Source organism: Aedes albopictus, chromosome 3 (assembly GCF_035046485.1).
Source record: "Aedes albopictus strain Foshan chromosome 3, AalbF5, whole genome shotgun sequence".
In the NCBI taxonomy this organism is placed as follows: Eukaryota; Metazoa; Arthropoda; class Insecta; order Diptera; family Culicidae; genus Aedes; species Aedes albopictus.
The window spans coordinates 195997204-196023767 of NC_085138.1; the positions used below are offsets into that span (position 1 = coordinate 195997204).

The following is a 26564-nucleotide window of genomic DNA, read 5'->3' on the forward strand; positions in this document are numbered from 1 at the left end:
ATAGTTTATTAACTCTATTCTTTTTTCCATCCGTCGTGATCGTCTGCTATATTCAGCTAGCCATCCTCCCACATCTTTTGGATCGGGATCGGTGTCAGTATCCGTACACGTTTCCATATCGCTATCCTCTACATTTCAATTCTTTTTTACTATCAGCTGCAGAGAACAAAACCAGTGACAACCATAGACAACCAGACACATAATTTGACGAAAAAAATCACAGACAACAGAGTTGAAAATTCTGATTTTTTTATATTTGACACTTTAATTTTTTTTACTATCAGATGCAGAAAACAAAACCAGTAGCAACCAAATACAACATTTGATGATAAAAATCACAGACAACAGACATTGAAAATTTAGATTTTTTTTTAAATGCAGAAAAGAATCTGTCACTCTTAGACAACCGAATGCAGCAGTTGCTGGAAATAACACAGATAGCCCTGTTCGTCTGTCCGGTGACTTCACTGAAGTTTTTCAGATGTAAATATAAGCTGCATTTAATACACCGAATGTAGGCACGGAGGACCATGGCAGCGGAGGAAATGACTATGTTGGTGCAGCAGAGGACGGGAACGAACCAACTCCCACGCTGAGGGAAGTTAAGGATGCCATCCACCAGCTCAAAAACAACAAAACGGCTGGTAAGGACGGTATCGCAGCAGAACTCATCAAGATGGGCCCGGAAAAGTTGGCCACCTGTCTGCACCAGTTAGTAGTCAAGATCTGGGAAACCGAACAGCTACCGGAGGAGTGGAAGGAAGGGATAATCTGTCCCATCCACAAGAAAGGCGACAAGTTAATGTGTGAGAACTTTCGAGCGATCACCATTTTGAATGCGGCCTACAAAGTGCTATCCCAGATCATCTTCCGTCGTCTTTCACCTAAAGTAAATGAGTTCGTGGGAAGTTACCAAGCCGGTTTCATCGACGGCCGGTCGACAACGGACCAGATCTTCACCGTACGGCAAATCCTCCAGAAATGCCGTGAATACCAGGTCCCAACGCATCACCTGTTCATCGACTTCAAAGCTGCATACGACAGTATCGACCGCACAGAGCTATGGAAAATTATGGACGAGAACAGCTTTCCTGGGAAGCTGACTAGACTGATAAGAGCAACGAAGGGCGGTGTGCAGAACAGCGTAAGGATTTCGGGTGAACTATCCAGTTCATTTGAATCTCGACGGAGACTACGACAAGGTGATGGACTTTCCTGCCTAGTATTCAACATCGCCCTGGAAGGTGTTGTGCGACAAGCCGGGCTCAACATCCGGGGTACGATCTTCACGAAATCCAGCCAATTTGTCTGTTTTGCGGATTACATGGATATTATTGCTAGAATATTTGGAACGGTGGCAGAACAGTACACTCGCCTGAAACGTGAAGCAGCAAAGGTCGGACTGGTGGTGAATGCGGCTAAGACAAAGTACATGCTGGTAGGTGGGACTGAGCGAGACAGGACAAGCCTTGGCAGCAATGTTACGATAGACGGGGATACTTTCGAGGTGGTAGAAGAATTTATCTACCTCGGTTCCTTGCTAACGGCTGACAACAACGTGAGCCGTGAAATACGAAGGCGCATCATCAGTGGAAGTCGTGCCTACTACACTCCCGTTCAAAAGTTTGGGGTCACCCCCTCTAAAACATGTCATTTTTTTAGGCCCATATCTCCGCCAATTTGCGTCCGATTTCAAAACCCTAGGTTTCATTCAAAAGATAATAAGTCAAAGAAACTTTGAACATGATTTAAAAGAAACTTTTTCAAAGATTTTGTATGTAAACTTAACCCAAAGTTGCCAAATTTTCTAAAAAATGAATATAAACTTACGGCAGTGTCGCTGGAAGTTGGGTCGACCAAATTTTAAGATGAGAGCGGTAATATGACCCATTTTATATTAGCTTTCAACTGCTTTTTACAGAACTTAGCTAAAAAATCTAGAAAAAAAGATATTAAGTAAATTAATCCTTGATGTCATCGACCAAAAGTTTAGGGTCACCCCTCAATATGATGTATCGGCCAAAAGTTTGGGGTCACTTTCGTAAAACATGGAAAAGTGATTTGGTGATATCTTCGTCATCTATAGTTCAATTTTAATTATTTTTGGCTCATTTCAAAGATAATTAACTAAATTTACGTTTGATGTCTTCAACTTAACGTATTTAACGATTTTTGTATATAAAAATGTTATGTAAAGTGAGCACATTTTACCACGCTTCAAAAAATGAGGCAACTTTACGTTAAGTTTTAGTATGTAAATTTCAACAAATATGTGTGGTTCAATGTCTATGCAGTAAGTATCATTCATTTTGTTTCAAATAAGCCAAGAAGAATTAAAATTGAATGAAAGATGACAAAGATATCAACAAATCACTTTTCCATGTTTTACGATAGTGACCCCAAACTTTTGGCCGATACAGCATTTTGAGGGGTGACCCCAAACTTTTGGTCGATGACATCAAGGATTAATTTACTTAATAACTTTTTTTCTAGATTTTTAGCTAAGTTCTGTAAAAAGCAGTTGAAAGCTAATAGAAAATGGGTTATATTACCGCTCTCATCTTATAAGTTGGTCGACCCAACTTCCAGCGACACTGCCGTAAGTTTATATTCATTTTTTAGAAAATCTGGCAACTTTGGGTTAAGTTTACATACAAAATTTTTTGAAAAAGTTTCTTTTAAATCATGTTCAAAGTTTCTTTGACTTATTATCTTTTGAATGAAACCTAGGGTTTTGAAATCGGACGCAAATTGGCGGAGATATGGGCCTAAAAAAATGACATGTTTTTGAGGGGGTGACCCCAAACTTTTGAACGGGAGTGTATGGGTTCCAGAAGAAAATGCGGTCAAAAAAGATTCACCCCGCACCAAATGTACCATGTACAAGACGTTAATAAGACCGGTGGTTCTCTACGAGACATGGACGATGCTCGAGGAGGACCAGCAAGCACTCGGAGTTTTCGAGCGACGGGTGCTAAGAACGATCTTCGGCGGCGTGCAGGAGAACGGTGTGTGGCGGAAAAGGATGAACCACGAGCTCGCTGCACTTTACGGCGAACCCAGCATCCAGAAAGTGGCCAAAGCCGGAAGGATACGAAGGGCAGGGCATGTTGCAAGAATGCCGGACAACAACCCTGCAAAGTTGGTGTTTGCTAACCATCCGGTTGGTACAAGAAGGCGTGGAGCGCAGAGGCACGATGGGCGGACCAGGTGGAGCGTGATTTGGCGAGTGTTGGGCGTGACCGACGTTGGAGAGCTGCAGCTGCAAATCGAGTATTATGGCGGCAAATTGTTGATTCAGTATTATCATGAATTTGATGTTAACTAAATAAATGAATGAATTAATTCACCGAATAAAAAACTCTATTCAAAACGTAGAAAAATGTAATGCTTTTCTTATTCAAAATGTACAAAAACACATAAACCGTTTATATTGAAAAAAAAACACTTGCCACGTGCGCTACTGCGTCCACAAATAAACAAGTACATGAATAACATACATTGATTACTTTATTATTCATGTTCTCAGATACTACCAAAATAATTGAAAATAGTTGCTTTTTTAATTTAAACATTAAAGAAAAAATAGTGAGGAAGTCAATAAAATGTAATTTATTGCCAGACACATGCAAATGCACTTTCTTGACATTATTGCATAATAGATAATTATCTTTTATAAAATAGTATGAATTGTTTACTTCAATCCCTTGATTACCCGAAGACTTGACAGAAACCCTTCAACCTAATGCACTGTCTTGCGTAATACCTAATCTATCGAACCAAACAGAAAATATATCTCACTTAACCCTCCCCAACTGTGCTAATCACAAGCGCTACAAGTCATTAGTCCCTCCCGCTAGAGCACAACACGTACCTTCGATTTCCTTTTGCTGCTTATGTACTTATCGTTGATCATATCTAAAATAGCCGCGGGCGAAGGTATCTTGTACCGCCTGAAGCTGTCATTTCTGCTGACACATATTCCGGTAGCCGCGGTTGGGATAATTTGTCTCTGCTTATGACTCAACTGGGCCCCAGCAGCAGCAGCAGCAGCGGAGGGTTCCAATTCCACCACCGACATCGCCGTCGGATTGCCGTGGATCGTGGTGGATCGATGGTGCTGCTGTCTATCGGACGCGAAGGACCACTTTCGTTGCTGGTTGTACTTCCACGTGTCCCAATAATCAGCAGCGCCACCAGCACCAACCGGATTTGTCCGCGGTAGCGTGCCGAGATGGCTTTCATGTGGCGCCCTAAAAGTGGGCGTCAGTCGTCGATCTATCGTCATGGTTGATATCGGATTTGCACCCACCAACGGCTGCTGCTGATAATCGCTGAAACGTCTTTGTTCGAGCTTGCTTTGGTGGAGGAAATCACGATGCTGTTGCTGCTGGTGGTGCATGTACGGGACACCGTTCAAAACAGGTCTAGATAACTCCGCGGGTTTCAGATTCTCGTATGTAGTGGAAGGCATCATGTTGCCGTAGAGACGACCGTCAGGCGCTTTCGGTGGGTAGTATTGATTGTGATAGCTGTACCCACTCATGTTGGCTGGAAGCGTGCTTGCATGCTGGTGGTGATGGTGGTAAAAGCCGTTGTTATCGGCCGGAGTATTCCTGAAGAAATGTTCAACCGGGTAGAAATTCTTCGTCGTTATTGATGACGACACGTACGAGTTGCGTTTTCGTTTTCCCTTCGAGGACGATGTGCTGGATTTTCTTTTGTGGCGATGAGCACTTCTAGCACTGTTAACACTACCGGACTTCTTCAGACTTTTTACGCCCACATTCGATTTGGGGCCACGTTTCATCCATTCGGGAAGTTTCATTTTGGCGCGCAAACACAAGCTTAGCACATCGTTGGCGACTCATCCATGCGAGCAAATTTTCTAATGCCGTTTTTCTTTTTGATCCAGTTCCAACCTGGGTTGGAACTGGATGAGATCACAGTTTCAACCCCAACACGACTTCGGTTTCGCTTGTACTAAAGTTTGTTTGAGTTTGTTTGACGTTTGTTTGTTTACACATTTTCCGCCAATCCAGTTCCAACCCAGGTTCAAAAAGAAAAACGGCATAAATTGGACACTATCGTTCAAGGATACAGTGAGTTAGACTCATATTTGTACAGGATTACAATTTCAAATCAGACGGGATCGGAATGAGTTATCAGACGCTTTAAAATGCATTACTTTTTCATAATTTATTAGAATTGTTTTTACGACGCAAACCGCGTAAAAGTTCAAAAACCCCGATAAAATTATACATTCCAAAAAAAACACTCAAACACTACCCTTTCCTTGACTTGAGACTTCATTAAAAACGTTTAAAAAGATTCCAAAACATTGGCTTTTTCGCTGGTTTTTGCAGCTGAATTTCAAGGCATGCCAGTGGACTCTAAGAGGTTTCATGGGACATCAGGAGTTTTCAGATGGGTTTTCGGAGGTTTAGGAACCGTTTCTGAGATTAGGGGATTTGGAGGGATTCAGGGGACTTGGGGTCTTTAGGGAGCCTCCCAAGGAATTCAGAGAAGCTTATGTAGATCTCACGGGGACTTAAGAAGAATTTCGAACCTTTTTAAGGTTTCTTGGGTTTTCAGAGGTCTTCTGGGAGCTTCAGGAATGTTTAGGATAAGTAACCGAAGGGGGGGTTCAAGAGAAAGAGCTCTCAAGGTGTTTCTATAGATTCCGGAAGTGTCGAAGGGTTCAAATCGATTCCCCGTAACATCTTTTAGTCAAATAAACTTGGAGAGGTTCTTAGAACCATCATAAAGCCAAAATAAACGGAATAAGGTTTTATTACGGTTCTCAAAACCCCTTCAATCTAATAATTGGTCATCAAAATGTTACTTGGAAGGGATTTGAGAGGTTTCAGAAGAATTTAGGAGGGTTTCGGGGGATTTCAGATGGCTTCAGAGGAGTTCAAAAGGACTCCTGAGGAGTTTTAAGACGTTTGAAAGGGTTCAAGGCATTCCTGGGGACCTTCACGGGGCTTCAGCGAAAAGTAGATAGTTAGTAGATAGAAGTTCATTGGCCTATGCGAGTATAAGCCTTAACTGTATTAAATCAAGAGATCGCTAGTTATAATAGTAGGATCTTAACGCAAAGGGAGCCGCCTCATAACAGATCAGGGATGGGATTATTCATTTGCAAAGATTTATATTCACTTGCTAATATCTCAGTTGATAAGCATGCTATCAAAAAAAAAAAACAATGTATGGATGAATTTTACCTTGAAATTTTATTTGAAAATTTGGCGCCAACACCCACGTCTAATAAATCAATAATACTCATGCCATGTGGATATGTTTGGACCTGAATCAGTGAGTTGATGCCGGAACTCTATATCCTACGCTATTTTGGAATCCAAGATTACGCTTGGGGTTTTCGGGGACGTTATAGGGGCGCTACTGCGGGTTTCAGAGGATAACGCACCTGAGATCCTCCGGAATCCCCGAAAATGCCCCTGAAGCCCCCAGTAATGCCTCTAAAATCCACTAAAAATCATTCAGACTTCTCTGACATCCCTGTAACGGACCTGAAACTCCTAAAACACCTATGTTACGCCTCGATTACGTCTCTGAAATACGTCAAAAATGCTCTGAAGCTTCTTAAAATGCCTCCGAAATCCCCCTAAAACCTCCTCGGACCTCATATAACGCACCTGAGACCCTCCGAGCCACGGAGAACACCTTTGTAACGCCTCTATTACGTCTCTGAAATCCGTCAAAAAAGGTCTGAAACTGCTTAAAATGCCTCAGAATTCCCCCTAAAACACCCTCCGACCCCATGTAACGCCCCTAAAACCCTATGAAACCCCGAAAACTCCCCTGAACACTCCGAAATGTCCCCACTTCCTCGACTTCTAGCTCGAGTTATCCGCATGTATCAGAACCACTGCACTAAGGGTCAGCATTGAAATCTAGCGGGACAAAATTAATAACTCCGAAACGAAGCCTTTTTGGAACATAGTGTCTACGACAAAATTTTTTGTAATGAGCAGGGGCATTAATTTCTAATAAATTAGAAGTTCGCATCTTATCCGCATAGGAGCCGCCATTATATAACTTTTTAGTTTTACGTCCTAGAGACTTCGTGTCTTCGACAGAGTTGTTCATTTTGACAAAAAAAATGTTTTTTCAGACGTCAAAATTGCACAACCTGCTGATTTGAAGTTTTTTTTTATTATGACCAAAGAGCTCATTTTCTTAGAGTGGACGCATCTGTTATATATATATGTATTTTTTTTTAACTTCAAAACTAACACAGACATAACACATAATATAACACAAGTTTGCTGAACACTGAGGAGGAAGTGGTGAAACATATTTTAGTATATGAGTAACTCTCGCTGAGACCGGCCCACTATTTACAGCTAGTCTTCAAAAATGTTTTAGTGGCGATTTTCTGAAAGTCCTTGCCAAAAGTAAGCCAACTTGCCTTGCCAAATAAGGAAAATGCATTTGGTTACTCAAATTGACAGACCCCTCGTTAGTTAGAGTCAAAACAATTTTTGCAGACCCCCCGATTTTGGTGAAATGGTGGCTGATTTGAACCGTTATAACTCGAAAGTTTCTCCAAAAACCACCTCAAAACGAAATGTTGTTGAAAAGAGGAAAGATAGAGCTACTATTTACAGTTATAAAAAGTTGGGTTGTCCATATTGATTTTGACCGCGGATTTTTATACAAAAACTTATTTTTCACGGTGTGGGCAATAGGGTGTCCCAAAATTGCACATGGTAAAAAAGCTTGGGGGCCCACCCTGCAAATGATAGCTAAGGGTGTTAGAAACAATCTTTTGTATGACGGCAACTTTCAGAAATGACGTTTAGAGGTCGCCCCGGCGAGATTTTTGAAAAATGGTCATTTTTCGTAATAAATATCATACAAATATTTTTTACCGTACAAATATTGGCAATACCCACCATTTTTATATTTTCTACAGCTTCATATAGATCCAAACTACTAGGGAAAAATAATTTACTACATTTTTGCAGGAAACTTTTTGACACTGAATTTTTGAATCTACTGAAATTTGTCATTTTTTAACATACTATGCATTTTACCCGCTTATTATAATTTGAAAATAACACCATTTTTACAATTTTCTAATTATTTCAATTTTTATGGTCATATTGCACCAACTTCTGTCCGAAAGTTATTACTTGACACATATGCATTAGAAAATATTTTAAATTCATATGGGTTTTCGTAAAAATGCCTAAATAATTTAAAAAATCTGATTTTTGATTAATTATATTTATTTTTAAAATAACTTCAAAACAGTAGGCTGTGGAATTTTGACGCCTGAGAAAGAGTTGTCAAAATGAACAACTTTTCCAAAGACGCGAAGTCTCTAGAGGGCGTAAAACTAACAAGTTAGATGGTTGCTCCACCTATGCGGATAAGTTGGACTTCCTGAGATATAATCTCTGGAGGAATTTCTGAATAATCCTTGTAAGAATTAAGTAAACCTTTGTAGAACTTCTTAAAAAAAAACACTTGGAAGGACTTCTTGTAGAATCTCTTGCACATTTTCTTGAGATGTTCCTAGAAAGTTGCAAAGTAAGAAAAATGGGGTGAGGGGGAGTATCTAGACAAACCTCTGAATGAATTGCAGCAAAAATTTCACAAGAAATTTCTGGAGAAATATCTGAAGATACCCCTGATGAAATTACTACAAGAGTTTCTTTTAAAATTTGTAGAGGAGCTCTCGACGGAATTATGAGGAAGAATTCGAATGAATTATAAACACCACCTGGAGGAAGCTCTGAAAACATTCGTGCAAGAGTCTCAGAAAGAATTTCTGGATTTCATGAAGAAATCATTGATGGAACTTCGGGAGGAATCTTTAGCGAGAATCAATAATCGCTTTATGCGAGGTATGCACTTTAAACAGAATCACTCAAGTAATAAAATAAAGCGACGCTTTCTCATTTCTTGAGCGATTCCTTGCCTAAATTTTGCATGCATCAAGATAGGCCAAGAAATGTCTTTAGATCTGCGTACTACCCATTAGGAGTTGTATCATTTGAACATTTTCTGGATTTACTCCTAGAAAAATGTACAGTAATAGCATAATTCCTGGGGAATAGGTGAAGAAATTCCTGGCAAAATCACTGGAGAATTTCCCTAAAATATACCTGGAGAAACCTCTGAAGAAATTGCAGCAAGAATTTCAGAAGAAATTTCTGAAGGAATCACTGGAGGAATTTCTGAATCCCCTGGAGAAATTACTAGAAGACTTTTTGTAAAATTTGTAGATGAATTCCTGAAGGAACTATTAGGAACAATTCCTGGATGAATTTCAAGAGAAATTCTGGGAGCAAATATTGAGAAAATCTTTGACGGGATTGAAGAACTTCGTCAGCCGTATTCTTGTTTTCAATCGAATCCACTTTCCAACGTAAATCGTCCGCATTCTCGTTTATGCCAGCAAAATCAAATGGGCTACGGATTCGAACGAATCAAATACGTTAGAAAGCGGATACGCCCGTAAACAAGAATAAGGATGCGTGAAGATTTCCTGAAGAAATTTCTGACGGAATCTCGGGAGAAATTTCAAAATAGATTCCTAGAGAACAATTTCGAAAGCTTCCAAAGATACCCTGGTGAAAGTCCTATTTTTTTAGATGAATTTGTGAAGAAACAACATAAAAAATGCTGGTAAAGAGCTCTGGATGAATTTTTGGAGAATTGTGTGACCAAATATATGAAAAGGAATATTTACATTCTGCATGATTACCTGAATATTTGGAAGAATTCCTTCAAAAATCTCTTTTTCGAGGGGAGGCTCCCTCAAAATAACTAAAGGTGCTGCATCAATTCCTGAAGAATTCTTCAAACAACTCCTTGAGCTATGATCTAGTTTAATTGAAAAATCGTGAATTTTGTGAGCTAACGGACAGCAGCATATGCTGTTGTATCGAGAAGTCGAAGTTGGTATTGGCATCTGATTTTCATATCTTCAACCGTTTGATTTGAAAACACCTCCCTGTGAAACATGGGTCTGAGTCACTGTAGTGTCTCACGTATAACACTAATTGAATTAAAAACAAACTGATTTTCTACCACTCCACAAAAGGCGTCCATTGGTGGTAAACTTGACCGCTTCCGCTATTATTAGTCAAGTGGGACAATAATTGATTTTTTAGCCTTCCATCGCGCACACAAATGACCTCTTGAACTTTTCCGTGTCGCGGTTAATTATCACATTCCGTTTCACATTCCACTTCACGGTTTCACATCCCACAAAACGAAAAAAAAACCGAGCCAATTTCAAATTCGATTAACACCCCCTTCGGTTGAAGAGCGCACTTCTGCTACGCGTCCAAACGCACAAACACCGCGTATTGTTGTGTGAAAACCACCCCCAATTCCGGCGAACCGCTCCTTCTGCTCCTGTGCCAATATCACCTCGGTCGCCCTTCCCCCTCCCCACCGCACCACACAGCACACACAAGCGACCGGCACGCGACCGTCACGAGTTAATTACATTTGTGAAATGGGCGGCGAACGAACGAACCGGCACTCCGAACTCCGCACAGCCAGCGAGGGCGAATCGATGTGCATATGGTTTTTCGCGGGTGGATGAGCTGAGCAGTTACCTCTCTAGCTAGAACCTTTTGGCGGCTAGATGCTTCAAGCCCGACGGTACAATACGAACTAGTGCCTTTTGCTACCGGGGGTGCCAACGATAACATATTTTTCTGTATACATACATCCGAGTTGCATCCGTAAAAAGGGAGATAAAATGTTAAGCGTCATAGAAAGTCGTAAGGGTTGCAAGTGGGGGTGAAATGAATGCATGCTCCTTATCTCCCGGGGATGGACTCGTTCTCTTGGATGCAACCAGGATGCAACTACCTTCTTTCAAACATTTTCTTGTAGGTAGCACAACTGACCCATTCAGTGGAAGCGGCAAGCGAGCATGTAATTCAGCATGTCTAGGTTGGATTCGCGAACGCTTTAATCTAGGGACTTTTTCAAATGGTTTGGTAAGTCCAAGAGGAGGAATTCGGACAAATGACAACGGCTAAACCCTCATTGATTTTGACTCCTTCAAGAAAGTTGCTCAAATATGGACCAAACAGGTTTGTGCCATAAAGAGGGAAGAAAGTTGCTATACGTATCATCTTATTCCAACACAACCTCTCCGTTGCAACTGAAGATCACTACAACAACAGACGGAATCGTTTTGATTGATGAACGACAATTTTCCGACATTATCGACACTAACATCGACTCTGGTGATGGTCAAACTGTGCACAATACTCTCTGTAATCAACAATGTACAGTACCGACGGCCTTCGCGCTGAATCTCGATGCCCTGTTGCCAGACGAGGGTGAGCTCGTTGTCGACCCTCTAGAGGACTGCTGAAGTCCAGAAAAAGCAGTCTTCAACGACGCAGGCGATAGCACTATCGTCCATCGGGTACGTTGAAAGGGGTCGACGGAACGATTGGTTCGACGAGGAGAGCAGAGCGATTTAGGGTTCATTCAAATATTACGTAACGCAATGAGGGGAGGGAGGGGGTCTAGCACTGTGTTACGCTTCATACAAAATTTCAAAATCTTCCATACAAAAGTTGTTACGTGGGGGAGGGAGGGGGTCTAAAATTGTCATATTTTGCGTTACGTAATATTTGAATGAACCCTTAGAGAGAGCAGAAAGCAGCGCGGGAGGTGGTCATACTGCAGCATGGGACCCGGCAGAGCGTGTAACAATAGAAGAGGACGCGGAAACAGCAGATCCGTTTCTTCCGGGAGAAAAGGCGTTGCGTGGTAAAAACGGAGTGTGAATAAATGGAACTGTTGTCACAACAAACACGGAAGTTCTACCAGAAGTTCAAAGCAGCACTACAACGATCACTTGAGTGTATAACAAGTGTCAATTCAATGTCCAGTATTGATGAGATTTGTCGCGTTGTAGTATTCGTTGGATTTTGTATAAAAAAGGAAACCAAACTAAGTGAAGTATAACGTCTCAAGAATCCCACCTGCACTGCCCTATTCAAGGGCGATAATATACACTCCCGTTCAAAAGTTTGGGGTCACCCACTCAAAAACATGTCATTTTTTTAGGCCCATATCTCCGCCAATTTGCGTCCGATTTCAAAACCCTAGGTTTCATTAAAAAGGTAATAGGTCAAAGAAACTTTGAACATGATTTAAAAGAAACTTTTTCAAAAAATTTTGTATGTAAACTTAATCCAAAGTTGCCAAATTTTCTAAAAAATGAATATAAACTTACGGCAGTGTCGCTGGAAGTTGGGTCGACCAAATTTTAAGATGAGAGCGGTAATATGACCCATTTTCTATTAGCTTTCAACTGTTTTTTAAAGAACTTAGCTAAAAAATCTAGAAAAAAAAGTTATTAAGTAAATTAATCCTTGATGTCATCGACCAAAAGTTTGGGGTCACCCCTCAAAATGATGTATCGGCCAAAAGTTTGGGGTCACTATCGTAAAACATGGAAAAGTGATTTGTTGATATCTTTGTCATCTTTCATTCAATTTTAATTCTTTTTGGCTTATTTGAAACAAAATGAATGATACTTACTGCATAGACATTGAACCACACATATTTGTTGAAATTTACATAGTAAAACTTAACGTAAAGTTGCCTCATTTTTGAAGCGTAGTAAAATGTGCTAACTTTACATAACATTTTTATATACAAAAACCGTTAAATACGTTAAGTTAAAGACATCAAACGTAAATTTAGTTAATTATCTTTGAAATGAGCCAAAAATAATTAAAATTGAACTATAGATGACGAAGATATCACCAAACCACTTTTCCATGTTTTACGAAAGTGACCCCAAACTTTTGGCCGATACATCATATTGAGGGGTGACCCCAAACTTTTGGTCGATGACATCAAGAATTAATTTACTTAATAACTTTTTTTCTAGATTTTTTAGCTAAGTTCTGTAAAAAGCAGTTGAAAGCTAATAGAAAATGGGTCATATTACCGCTCTCATCTTAAAATTTGCTCGACCCAACTTCCAGCGACACTGCCGTAAGTTTATATTCATTTTTTAGAAAATTTGGCAACTTTGGGTTAAGTTTACATACAAATTTTTTTGAAAAAGTTTCTTTTAAATCATGTTCAAAGTTTCTTTGACTTATTATCTTTTGAATGAAACCTAGGGTTTTGAAATCGGACGCAAATTGGCGGAGATATGGGCCTAAAAAAATGACATGTTTTTGAGGGGGTGACCCCAAACTTTTGAACGGGAGTGTAGTTCCGCTATCTACCACGTCCACAAGGATGCGCAGAATTACAAGAATGGGCGACCATGGGCGGCAAACTGAATGACCACTATGAGGAAATTCGGCGCTTACGACGGGTCAATGATCTTCAAAGCGGAGGACCATTACTATGGTGATCTTTAGAACCAACGGACGAAGATTTGCAAAGTTCTAAGGACAAAACTAGTAGGGTAAAAGCTAAAGAAAGTTATCCGAAGTTAAAGAGCAGAAAAAGAATACAGATAAGTGAGTAGAAAAGGACCCAGCATGAAGGAATACTGGATTTTCAGGTAAACTACTGCCAAATAATTCCAGACCTAGCCCAAATGTACAAAGCCTAACCCGTGTTTTGGATTCTACCATTGTTCCCACAGGACCTCGTGATTATTATTTAAAAACCAAGTTCTGCGGTTTCACAGTCACCATCGTCGCGTTGGCCCTACGAGCCACTCTGTAGTTTGTCAGCATCAACCCTGTACACGATACAACCACCAAGTGCGCCGACGAGCCCCAGGATTTTTTTTTATTTCCAGTGAGTGTATATCGCTGAAGTCTCGAGGGTCAGGGACAGTCAGTTGGGCCCAGCCCTTATGGAAGTAAGAGGAGTCGTCCTCTGTTGAGAGCGAACGCCAGTATGCTAGGACGCGAAAAGACAGGAGGGAAAAAAGTAGGACGTCACGAAGGAAGTGCGCCTTCTCCAAGTTCCGTCTTCCATCTGCACTCCGCCGTAGATGGTACGCAACACCTTCCGTTCGAAAACTCCAAGGGCGCGTTGATCCTCTGCACGCAGGGTACATGTTTCGTGCCCATAGAGGACGACCGATCTAATCAGCGTTTTGTAGATAGTTAACTTCGTGTTACGGCGAACTTTATTCGATCGTAGAGTTCTGCGGAGTCCAAAGTAAGCACGATTTCCTGCCACAATGCGCCTCTGAATTTCTCTGCTGGTGTCGTTGTCGGCGGTCACCAGTGAGCCCAAGTACACGAATTCTTCAACCGCCTCGATTTCATCACCGTCGATATGAATTCGGGGTGGTGGGCGCAGAGATTCCTCCTGACGGATGGCGAACATCTGGTCCGTTGAAGCGCGTTCACCCATAAATCCAGCCTGACATTTCCCCACGAACTCTCTTGCAATCGGTGATAGACGGCGGCATAAAATTTGAGAGAGTATCTTGTAGGCAGCGCTCAGTAGTGTGATCGCGCGGTAGTTCCCGCAATCCAACTTGTCGCCCTTTTTGTAGATGGGACACACGATACCTTCCATCCATTCCTCCGGTAATACTTCCTCCTCCCAAATCTTGGTAATGACCCAGTGTAGTGCTCTCACCAGTGCTTCTCCACCGTATTTTAGATGCTCGCTTGGTAGTTGATCTGCTCCAGCGGCTTTGTTGTTTTTCAACCGGCCAACCTCCTCCTGAATCTCTTGGAGCTCAGCCCAAGTAACATTTTGAGTTTTGTTCGGCTCTACAAGATATCTTCATGACCAATTTTATAAAACTTGCAATAAAACTGAATCATACATCAAAACCTCTTGATAACCTCTTTAAGAGCATCTTCCGGCTAAGTGGACCACTCTCGGAGAGGTTTTGCAAACCGCATTAAGAGTAGCAATAAACTCGTTTTAAAACCTAGTTGAAATATTTCCCATTCTCGATTGTTGTTGTTTTTTTTTCAACAAAAACTATGACAGCTCAAGATGCAGAGAAGCTTCTTCGATGGCACGTAAAGTTCAAAAGGGTACATCATTCGTAAGTAGAAAGCGATTATTTCAAAGTAGTATTTTAGTAGCTATTGTGCTGGTAGGCTTATGCGCATTCGAATTTACCGTGTATATTGGGGTTGCAGAATCATAAAATTAATGCGCTTCGAAAATAGTGAATATTATCATCTTGGAATGAAATAAATCAATTTGCGAATTTAGTAAAACTATCCCGAATCACAAGAAAACTCAGCAGAGAGAGTTTATTTATGTGAGCATGTTATGAAAATGGTTGCAAACTACCAATTCATTGCTAATCTAAGCAAAATTAACTATTTTTCATTCACGTAAGCTAATTCTTCAATATGGCGACGACCATAATCAGCGAAAATAAAACGAAAGCAAGTTTACTTTTATGATGACCGCAATAAACCTAGCAGTGTCGTAGTATCTGCTTTTCCACCAACAGATGTCGTTACTAATCGAAAGGATCGCCATCTGTTGAGAGTTTTAACAGTTTTATTGCGGTAATAATGATTGCCAGAAGGTTTACATATCGGAAAGTTTTGTTTACTCTTAAAATCTGTCTTTATGGATATCTTCAAGTATACTATAAAACATTTTATTAATGGTTTTCATAAAAGCAGTCATAAAACTGTGAGTTTTAATTATTGCTGTAATAAAACATTAATAAAAATCAAACAAAACCAATCAGCGATGGAATTGTTACTTGGGAGGGGCTGGAAGTCTTTCGTCCTGTGCACATACTCCTAGATCTGTTACCACGCTACCTTCGGTACTTGCAACGTCGCCATTGAGGTGCTCATCGTAATGCTGCCGCCACCTCTCGACCACCTCACGCTCGCTGGCGCTTCTTCATCCGGAAGGCTGAGTTCTGCCTGTTCCGCGCCTGTCTGTAACGTGCCTCATTCGCTCTCGTACGGTCTTGCAGCATTCTCGCCTATGCTGCATTCTTCTCGTTTTTCAACTGTTCACATTCGCCGTCATACCAGTCGTTTCTGTGATTTGGAGTCGCGAAGCCTAGTGCTGTAGCCGAGGTACTACTTATGGCGGATCGGATGTCTCTCCAGCCATCTTCAAGTGTAGCTGCGCCAAGTTGCTGTTCCGTTGGTAAGGCCACTGCTAACTGCTGCGCGTAGTCTTGAGCAACTTCTACATTACGCAGCTGCTCGATTTTGAGCCGCGGCGTTCGACTTCGACGCGTAGTGATAACTGTCGAATGTTTTGAGCGCATGCATACAGCGACTAAGTAGTGATCCGAATCTATATTCGCACTGCGGTATGTGCGGACATTGGTTACATCCGGGAAGAATTTACCGTCGATTACACTAGTTTACAAAATAAAACAAAAGTCGTGAACTTCTGTCAACGACCAAAATTTTTGAAGCAAAATTTAGCGCTGATTTCGAAACCGTGCTTCAAAAAATTTTAAGTAGAACAGTTTTTGAGTATTGAGTTAAAATATGAAATTTACTAAAATTTAAATTCTTGCGTTTGTTTCAACCAATGAGCAGTGAGCATCCCACCAAATATTCTCCAAGCTATAAAATCGCAGAAGTATTGGAAAGGGCATGTTGCAAGAATGCCGGACAAGAACCCTGCGAAGTTCGTGTTCGCTACTGATCCGGTTGGCACAAGAATGCGTGGAGCGCAGAGAGCATTCTGGGCGAATCAGGTGGAACGTGATGTGGCGAACATTGGACGGATATCTTTGGCGTTACCAGGGACGAAGTGCGGCAACCACGAACCGAGTATTGTGGCGTTCTTAAATGTGATGTTGAACAAATAATGCATGTACAACAATCAATTCAAGTGCATGGAGTAAAATTGATCGTATAAAAAATTTAATTACAATACAAATATACAATTTTATTGTAAATTTGTGAATTACTAAATAATTTTGTTCACGCTTTTGAACGATTTGAATTACGTCTCAAAAAACTGTTAGATTTTCGGATTGTATCACTTTCTAAATATTGTACACGGTGTTCTGGCCGAAGCAGGAGAAAATGTCGCCTACTACAAACGAAGAAATTCGCCGAGTTGGAGTGAATGTCGAGCAACCTGTATCGCTTATAGAAGTTGGCAGATTTAGCAGCTGAGAAAAGTTACATCGCACCACAGCGCATGTTCTCCATTTCATCAATAATATCACCCGGAAGAAACCTGGAATTGGGTGTGTTGAAGTAATAGCAATTAGCGGATGGAGAGATCACGCTCTACAAACAAGCGCAACGTTAATTCTACGCCGAAGATATAAAGCAGCTCAGCGGGAAGGAGAAATCGTTACAGTTTCGTGGTTCAGCGGTATCCAGATCTAGCTAAATTTTCAAGTTGTGGTCTTTCTTAGATCCAGTCAGGGGTATTGCGAATTCAGGAAGGTTTGGTGCAGCGCCTCACGTTCCACATGTGGCGAAGTTCCCTACTATTCTTCCGCAAGTCTTATATCACAAATCTTCTGATGGATATGTTCCATCGTCGTTTCCATCTTGCAAATAGGGAGACGGTCGTAAATGGAATGAGACAGGTGTTTCATATCCCCAAGATGCGAGCGTTGCTGGGAAAAGTTTTTCGGGACTGCATTTTCTGCCGTGGACAAAAAAAACTGCTCCACGGCCTCCACCGAGGGAGCCGCTGCCGAAATTTCGTCTAACGCCGTTTGTACGGCCGTTCACATGCGTTGGCCTGGACTATTTTGGCCCTGTTCTAGTCAAGGATTGGCGCAGCAATACCAAGCGATGGATTGCACTTCACGTGCTTGCGCACTCGGGCAGTTCACATGGAAGTTGTCCAGAGCATGTCGACTGAGTCATGCATTCAAACCATACGTCGTTTTGCTTCCCGTCGAAGTTCACCAGCCGAATTTTTCACTGATAATGGTACCAATTTCCAAAGAGCAAACAATCAGCTGAGAAAGGAGATTGAGGAGAGAAATCATAGGCTTGTGGCGGTGTTTACCAACTTCAATGGTCCAAATATAGTTCGATCGGTTAAGGCTGCCATAAAATGGACGTTGCCTCGCAAGCCAGACGACCAAACTTTGGAATCAGTTATCATTCAGGCCGAAGGCAGGTATGATCAACACACGTCTGTTCCGCTGGATTCAGCAGATCAGGAGGCGTTACCCGACTAGATGAGGAAAAAAACAACTATTACAGGTTGTGTTATTTTGATACAATGGTTTTTGTAACAACGGTTACATTTTTGTTATTTTGATCACTCAAGCCAAGAGATTTATAACAAAACTTGTTACAAATTAGTTCTGAAATATTGTTCATAATATATTGTTAAGATTTCGCAACTTTCGTCTAACAAAATTTGATATAATTTTGTTATGATTATATCTCAAACTGTTATGTTTTTGTTTAATTGGAACGAGTTTTGTTAGAATTTTTGTTATTTTAACTACTAACGGTACATGGTTTATGTAATAACCCAATAACCAATTATGCGTAAAATTTGCGCGAGAGCCAAATTTTATGGAAAAATCCGTGCAAAATTGTGAAATTCACGTATTTGAACAGCTCTGCAAATGGAAAAAAAAAAACTTTCCATTTTCGTGGTTATTTCACATTGAGCTCAACTTGGGTTAAAGCTATTTTATTTTACGAACCATCCGTACACCTCCCTACCGGCGATTGCGCCTAGCTCGCAAAAATGTAGAACCGCACCGTAAAGTACACATTGTTGATATGTTTTTGCTTATCCATAACATGCAACGCAATTTGCCGATTACGTTGTCCACCAGTGGAAAATGCGTACAAGCCGAAAGAACGCACCGAAGCAAGACCGCGGTACGTCAGAACGGGGCAGATTATAGTATCGCCTAGAAAGCCTCTCTAGTATGGCTATTGCCAGCCATTAGCGGCATAATTGACTTATAAACATTAACAAAAGTGTGATTTCTATGCGGGTTTTGATTTATTCTACGAAATGGAAATGGTTTTAATAATGTGGTAAACGACATTTTTCATACTGTACTGCTCATAATGCATCAAGACGAAAAATGAAACGCATTGCAACACTAAAATAAATCATTATTCGACATTGTTTTTAGAGGCCGATAACATGAGTCACTGATGCGTTGAACAACATCAGGCACCTATACCAACCATTGACTCCGATTTCGTTGGGCCGGTGTGCCAATAATCACATTATCGGACCCACATCTATTGGCATGCGCACTTGAAATGTTTTCTTTCCACCCCATCGCATCGTAGTAAGTTCACTCGTCTCGTCTCACATCCTCGTCGGCTACGAGGAAACTGTAAGGCACATTCAAACCAGAAAAGGAATAAGAAACAAATAGTTGCTAAATAGGAAGTGGACGGGCCAACATTAAATCGGATGGACAGTTGATGCATACAAAACTATAAACATATTCATCACCAGGCCTATATGTTATCATTAGAAATGATTTATTTATTTTCAAAAATAGTAACCCACAATTCAGATATTTTTTATCTTAACCCTCCTAAGATGTTAGGACTTCGTGCTTATCTGGGTCATATCCTAAAAGGGTTAATACTATTTGTTGAGTGAAGTAGTGTTTCAGGGAATCGAGCTAAGTTTAATGGCCCTGAAATGGACTAAGCTGTGATCATTGCTGAAAATGTCATTTCGACAAATCTAAATTCAACCACTAACAGCTCATTTTAGAAGCTGAATCGAACAAAATTTAGCTTTTGTTTTGTCACCAATGAAAAAAAAATCGAGATCATGTCGATTATCTGTTACTAGTTGGGATAAAGAGTAATTGCCACTCATTCTTTGTTGCTTGTTTTGTGTCTCTCTTGTCCGACAATTCTTTTCTCTGACTGTGACGCTTTCGTATCGGTGTGAGGAGACCTTAACAAGCGAAAAAAAATGCTGTCGCCAAGCTAGGAATTCTTCCTTCCGCACCTCACCATACATGAAGCAGTGTATAGTGAATGTCCTGCCGTTCTCGGGATGGAACATTGCCAAACGGTATCGTATCCTTCCTCCTATGCTGGTAAGGTGTAAGCGGACATTGTAGCACGGTTGAATGTCCTCTCTCGCTGGGGTCGTCGGAGGTGCCACTGTACTTTGGGTGTATGTAGGTTAGACGCCTCACAATGAAGGAAGTAAACAGTTTTTTTTCTTCTTCTATGTTTGTATAAAATATCGTCCCTGGTTTCGCACCGTTTCCGACAGGGCAAGCTTCCGCTCTACGACGCAAGCAATTGAAGGATCAGAGTTTGTAGATACCTAGCATATAGCAATTAATTCGTCGTTTGCCAATGATGCATGAACGAATGAATGAAGGGGTCTTCCAAGCTCCGTTTACAGGCGAGTACACTTGTAATCCCAGCAACTGTCTCTCTGTGCCCGTTGTTCCATATTCCAGAATTTCAAACACGTCATCGAATACCACGGTTACAAATCCGGTGTTTAATGATACCTTGCTGATTTATTATCAGAACGCTGGAGGAATGAACTGCGACGTTACCAAATACTACCTAGCAACATCCGACGGCTGCTACGATGTTGTAGTACTGACCGAAACCTGGCTTGATCCCCGAACCACATCCAGTTCGGTTTTCGGTCCCGATTACGAAGTATTTCGCTGCGACCGGAGCCCCAGAAACAGCCGCAAACTAACAGGTGGTGGTGTCCTCATAGCTGTGAAGAAGACACGCAGGGTCACCAATATCCAAAACGACCTATGGGGAAGCGTCGAGCAAGTGTGGGTTCGTATCCAGCTGTCAAACCGCTCTATCTTCCTTTGCGGAATCTACTTCCCGCCAGATCGTATACGTGATGAATCATTGATCGATACGCATAACCTGTCTATTATGTCAGTTGTCGAAACTGCCTCAGCTACGGATGAAATCATCGTCATTGGGGACTTCAACCTACCTGGAATTTCATGGCGGTCGTCCTGCAATGGGTTTCTCTATCCCGACGTCGAACACTCCTCTATACACAACGGTGCTTCCAAACTCCTCGATTGTTACAGTACCGCTACGCTAAGACAGATTAATCAAGTGACTAATGAAAACAACCGCTGTTTGGATTTATGTTTCGTTAGCGCTCAAGAAGAAGCTCCAGTTATTATCGAGGCTCCGTTACCTTTGGTCAAAGATGTCAATCACCACAAAGCGTTAGTTATCACACTCCATGATCACCAGATTAGCTTGGCGCAATCGATCAGTTCGGTTTTTTACGATTTTCGTAAAGCCGACCATCAGAGCATTATCGAATACCTGGCAGCTATTGACTGGAACGATGTTCTCGATGAACGTGACGTGGACATTGCAGCGCGGACTCTCTCGCACATTCTGGGACATATCGTCGATAGGCATGTGCCTAAAAAGATTCGCGCCAACAATGACCATCCATGGATATCTCGCGATCTGCGCAGGATGAAGACAACGAAACGAGCAGCACTTAAGCGTTATTCGAAATACCGGACCTTCTCTCTCCGTGAGCACTATACCAGACTGAACTCGGCGTACAAGGTCGCTAGTCGTCTGTGTTTTAATCGATATCAGCGCAAAATTCAGCAAAATCTGAAGTCCAAACCGCAGGAGTTTTGGAGGTTCGTGAATGAGAAGAGGAAAGAATCTGGTCTTCCTACGACGATGACTTTGGACGAAAAGGTGGCATCCACACCAGACACTATTTGCCAGCTTTTTGCAGAAAAGTTCTCCAGCATTTTCTGCAATGAAACTCTTCCGGCAGCGATTATTGCTGAGGCAGCAAATAATGTTCCTTTGGTAGAGGACACTTGGGCCAACTTTGTTGTCGATGCGACAATGATTTGCGATGCGGCTGCGCGGTTAAAAACATCCACGAAACCCGGGCCGGATGGAATTCCTTCTGATTTTCTGAAAAAGCACATTGAAAGTTTGCTGATTCCCATACTGCACGTGTTTAATCTCTCGTTGTCCAATGGAGTGTTCCCATCAATTTGGAAGACGTCTACGATGTTCCCTGTGTACAAGAAAGGCGACCGGCAAAATGTCAACAACTATCGGGGTATTTCGTGTCTATGCGCGATCTCTAAACTGTTTGAATTAGTTTTGATGGACCCACTGCTGTCTCATTGTAAACAATACCTGAACGAAACGCAACACGGATTCATCCCGGGCAGATCCACCGCTACTAATCTCCTGTGCCTCACATCTGATATTGCTGACAGCTTTGCCGAAAAATCGCAGACAGATGTCATCTATACCGACTTGTCCGCGGCCTTCGACAAAATTAACCACGCCATCGCAACTGCTAAATTAGAGAGACTCGGCTTAACCGGCAACCTTCTGCGTTGGTTTGAATCGTATCTTACTATGCGTAAACTTAGCGTCTCCGTAGGCGATTGCCAATCCACCGAGTTCTTGGCAACATCCGGAATTCCCCAAGGAAGTCACCTAGGGCCTCTGATTTTTCTACTCTACTTTAATGACGTGAACCGCATGCTGCGATGTCCTCGGCTGTCATACGCGGACGATATGAAGCTTTACCTTTTAATCCGTTCCATCTCTGACGCCTTGAAACTTCAAGAAGATATCGATTCTTTCGCAACATGGTGCGCATTAAATCGGATGGTTGTGAACCCAAGTAAATGTTCGGTGACCTCGTTCTCCCGAATAAGCCAACCAATTCAGTTCAACTACAAGCTCCGTGACGCAACAATCCAACGCATCGATCAAGTGAAAGATCTTGGAGTAATCCTGGATACTAAGCTTACGTTTAAGCACCATGTCGCATATATCGTTGACAAAGCGTCCAGGACCTTAGGATTCATTTTTCGCATCGCCAAGGACTTCACCGACGTATACTGTTTAAAATCCCTGTATTGCTCCTTGGTCCGTTCAACCCTCGAATACTGCTCTGCTGTTTGGTATCCGCATTATCAGAATGGTTCTAACAGAATCGAATCAGTGCAGCATCGTTTCATCCGCTATGCGCTCCGTCTGCTTCCATGGCGTGATCCGCTTCGGTTACCAAGCTACAACAATCGATGTCAGTTGATTCGACTCGAAACTCTCCAATCGCGCAGGGATATGGCAAAGGCTATGCTTATTGCCGACACTTTGCAGGGAAGAGTCGATTGCCCTGCCATTCTGGAAGCGGTTGACTTGAACGTTCGTCCTAGGGCCCTTCGGAGCAACGCGATGCTTAGATTGCCTTTCCGACGAACCAATTACGGTCAACACACGTCGCTGATTGGATTGGAACGTGCGTTCAATAGAGTTGGCCACCTTTTCGACTTCCACTTGTCCCGCCAAACGATGCGCCAAATATTCCGCAGATATTTTACGAACAATAACGAACTGTGATTTTATATGTTTTTTTTTGTTACGGTATTTGACTTTTGCGCATTTTTGTTCCTGTTTTGTCTTGTATTTTAAATGCAGTTTTGTTTTTAGTTTTTATAGTTATGTATTAGTTATAAGAGGCCATCATTGGGGCATAAGATGTCTGTTGATGTTAATAATAATAATAATAATATTTGAAAATATGCGAAAGGTTTATGTGCCCGTTGGGGCACAGATTGGAGCTTGTATTTTCGGAAAGGCAGACTAGGGCGAACAAAACGATGGTTTAGTTATTTCAACGTTTCGGCTCCATTTCAAAACCTCTGTAGCACTGTCTGTCCAAATTCGCATAGTCGATAAAGTCGCCATTGACAAACTTGTAGCCAGTTATATTCAATAGAGCAGGGGATCTAACTCTCAATTAGACGTTAATGGAAAAAATCTTAAATTTCGCCAATTAATTTTTAAATTTTCAAAACGTGTTGAAAGTTAACGTGGCGATTGTGGAATCAATCTTGTCTAGGAAAAATTACGTCTTCAATGTGTACGTCATACGAAAGGAGGATTTGAGATCTACCTTGTTGCGCAACGGTAAGGCATCATATTTTAGAGCTGTGGTGATAACTTCATTTATTCTATAGAATACAGTTTGTAGAATCATTGACCATGGTTTAATCATCTATCATAGGGAAGGCTTTGAGTCAATGAACCTTCCTTACTAACAAAACATACATCTATGCAATGACGTTTGTGTAGACGTAGAGTCAACCAGTAACAAGTGAGCTGATGGCGGCGGCATTCTATCCTCTTATTTAGGTCCTGATCTTTGCCCAGCTTAGGCAACTAAACTGTGCGGAAGTAGGTTCAGATGAACACTCCTGATTAGCGCTGATCCGGCTCTGAGCCCAGTCTCCATAAGGACCTGGACCAACCCTCAAGTAAGGCATCCCCGCTTGCATAGATAACCACCAGGATCCCACCAGGCGACTACTTCATTTGCAGTGAGGGATAACGGCTCTAAGGGGGGCCTAACCCAAGCAACACACATGGCTGCAAAACAGTCACGGCAGCGCATGTAAGAGTTGCACAGTAAGCCACAGTGACTTCTGTGCAACCCTTACATACGCTGCCGTGACTGGTTTGTAACCATGTGTGTTGCTTGGGGACAGACATGACTTCGAAATCCATCAACAACAACAACGTGGTTGAGAATGGAGTAGCGGAAGGTGCGGCGTTCAAACCGGTCGCGCGTGGAATTTCGACAAGATCGCCACCACGAGAGGCTGGTGCACCCAGCAGGGAGCAAACGACAGGTAGTTCAACGGGTGTGAGTGGAACAAGTAGCGCACGAAGCGGTACAGTGCCAACCGAGGAAGCACAGATCACGCGGGCGCTGAATCGCAATAGGAGCGTACTACCAAATATGATGGTAATTGCCGAATAGCTGGATGAGCTGATCGATTACACGAGCGGGCGGAACAGCATCAGTAAGGGCCTGAAACAGGGTCTACTGAAGCTCCGCAAATCGTTAGCCCTGGCCAAAAAGGAGTACGATCTCCTGGTCGAGGAACGAGCAAGAAGGAACGGTCCACCCAAACGGGCAGCTTCCTCTTTGCGGGCAATGCGACAATGCAGCACGAAACCATAGAGCTCGTTGGGGCCGTAGCGGAGAGGTCAAATCGCCCTACGGCTCGAGCTGCATGGTCGAAGGCTGCTGGAAAGTCGCGGCCTAAAAAGTGTCCGGTAGAAACGATCGTGAAGCCGAAGCGGGAGAAGGGAGCGGCCAGCGCGAGTAATCAGGCTGTCAAACCGGTTGCGAAACGCGCAAGGGGCAGGGAAACCAAGCCCCTGCAGGCTAATCCCAAGAAGAGCGGAGGCCAACCGGACCAAGGGAAGGAGAGCCCTTGGATTACGGATTACGAAAAAAAGAAGAAGGTGAGAACTGTGCAACCAGTCTGCAAACGAGAAAGAAGTGACACGCTAGTCTCGAAACCGAGGCAGACACGTACGCCGAAGTGATGAGCGCCATGCGAGGCGTAAACCCGTCGCACAAGGACGGGAGAGATGAAGCCACTTCCTACAAACCCGAGCAGGAGAAACTAGCTGACGAATACCAAACTCTGGTATGGAAAACTGAATACCTACAACTTGAATGAGGTATTAAGAAGCCCTGCATAAGAGGTAAAATACCTTAAATAATAACTGGTGTGTATTCTGTGCATAACACGTGAATAATGACATCAGGTATGGCAATGTCTAAATAATAATCGGCAATGTTTTCATACAAATAGTGATTTTTCTATAATTGAATAATACCTCAAGCAGTCCTCAACACCAAATCAATAACTCGTCGAGGTATTTTGTCAATACCTTGAAAATACTAAAATAAGTTATTTTCAATACCCGGGTAACCGACCAATACTTTGTCTTGGTATGATACCTAACTTTGGTATGCTGCAGTTATGTGTTAGTTATTTGTTCCTGCTCGGGAAGCTCTGACCCTAGAGGTACTTGGCGAAAAAGTAAAGGTAAGAGCCTTAACTGCGGAGGCATCTCTCCAGTGTAAAAACCTGGACGAGATTGCTGACGCAGAAGAGCTTGCAGCCGTACTCAAACAGCAGTGCGAGATAGATGTATGTACCAAGTGCATCGATCCGCCTGCGAAAGGGTCCGGCTGGCACGCAGATTGTCATGTTCAAGCTCTCCGTAGGGTAGGCGAACAAGGCGATTGCACTCGGCAGAATTAAAGTAGTTTAAGCGTGCCCGCTCAGCATATACGAGCTGCCAGTGGCGTACGTCAAGTGCTTTGAACAGGGGCATTAGGCTGCGGCCAGAGTGGACGCGTCGCGCGACGCGACGCGGTGCGGCGCGTTTTTGACGCGGCTTCCAACGCGGCTTGATAGCCACAGTGAACGCGGTGCAACGCGTCTATTCGTAAAGCAAACTTAAAAGTTTTCATAATTTCCTCCATCTTTGCACATGAATACTGACCATAACTATTTTATTTATTAATTATTTTATTAAACTCACCATAATTATTTTATCTTTCAAATTACAACACACGGTGAGAAGTTTTAATAAGATTTTTTGTATATTGGATCACTTCACACCATCAATGTATAATTTCCAACTCGGGTTGCAGAGATAGTTTGTGACAGGTTTGCCTTGACAACCAGTAGCACACAATCAAAGCGAGCTATCTCCTCTCTATCGGTTTAAAAGCCATAACATTTCAACAGTTGTCTAGAGTTATCTGATGAAAAATTTCTAGGAGATATGTGATTATTGTGCTCAACCTAAAATTAA

At 42.2% G+C, this 26564-nt stretch overlaps 2 protein-coding genes across 3 annotated transcripts in view; both read right to left on the bottom strand.

Moving 5' to 3' along the window:
• The window catches only part of LOC109411600 (tight junction protein ZO-1), a gene marked incomplete in the record, with an annotated part of 419854 nt that overhangs the window by 287541 nt on the left and 105749 nt on the right, over positions 1 to 26564 (bottom strand).
• Positions 3696 to 11655, bottom strand: LOC134290221 (uncharacterized). Of its 2 annotated transcripts, none has more exons than XM_062857292.1 (2): positions 10069 to 11655; positions 3696 to 4866 (listed from the first exon to the last, which is right to left on the bottom strand). In XM_062857292.1, the coding sequence occupies exon 2, from the start codon at positions 4826 to 4828 to the stop codon at positions 3857 to 3859; it is 972 nt and encodes a 323-aa protein (XP_062713276.1). In that variant the 5' UTR covers positions 4829 to 4866; positions 10069 to 11655; the 3' UTR covers positions 3696 to 3856. The 2 variants fall into 2 exon arrangements, with proteins under 2 accessions (XP_062713276.1, XP_062713275.1); XM_062857291.1 differs by having other exon boundaries at positions 3697 to 4888; positions 10069 to 10856.

What these genes read in the sequence shown, in the direction of transcription:
- LOC134290221 (XM_062857292.1), bottom strand. Translation starts at nt 4,828, where the DNA reads ATGAAACTTCCCGAATGGATGAAACGTGGCCCCAAATCGAATGTGGGC.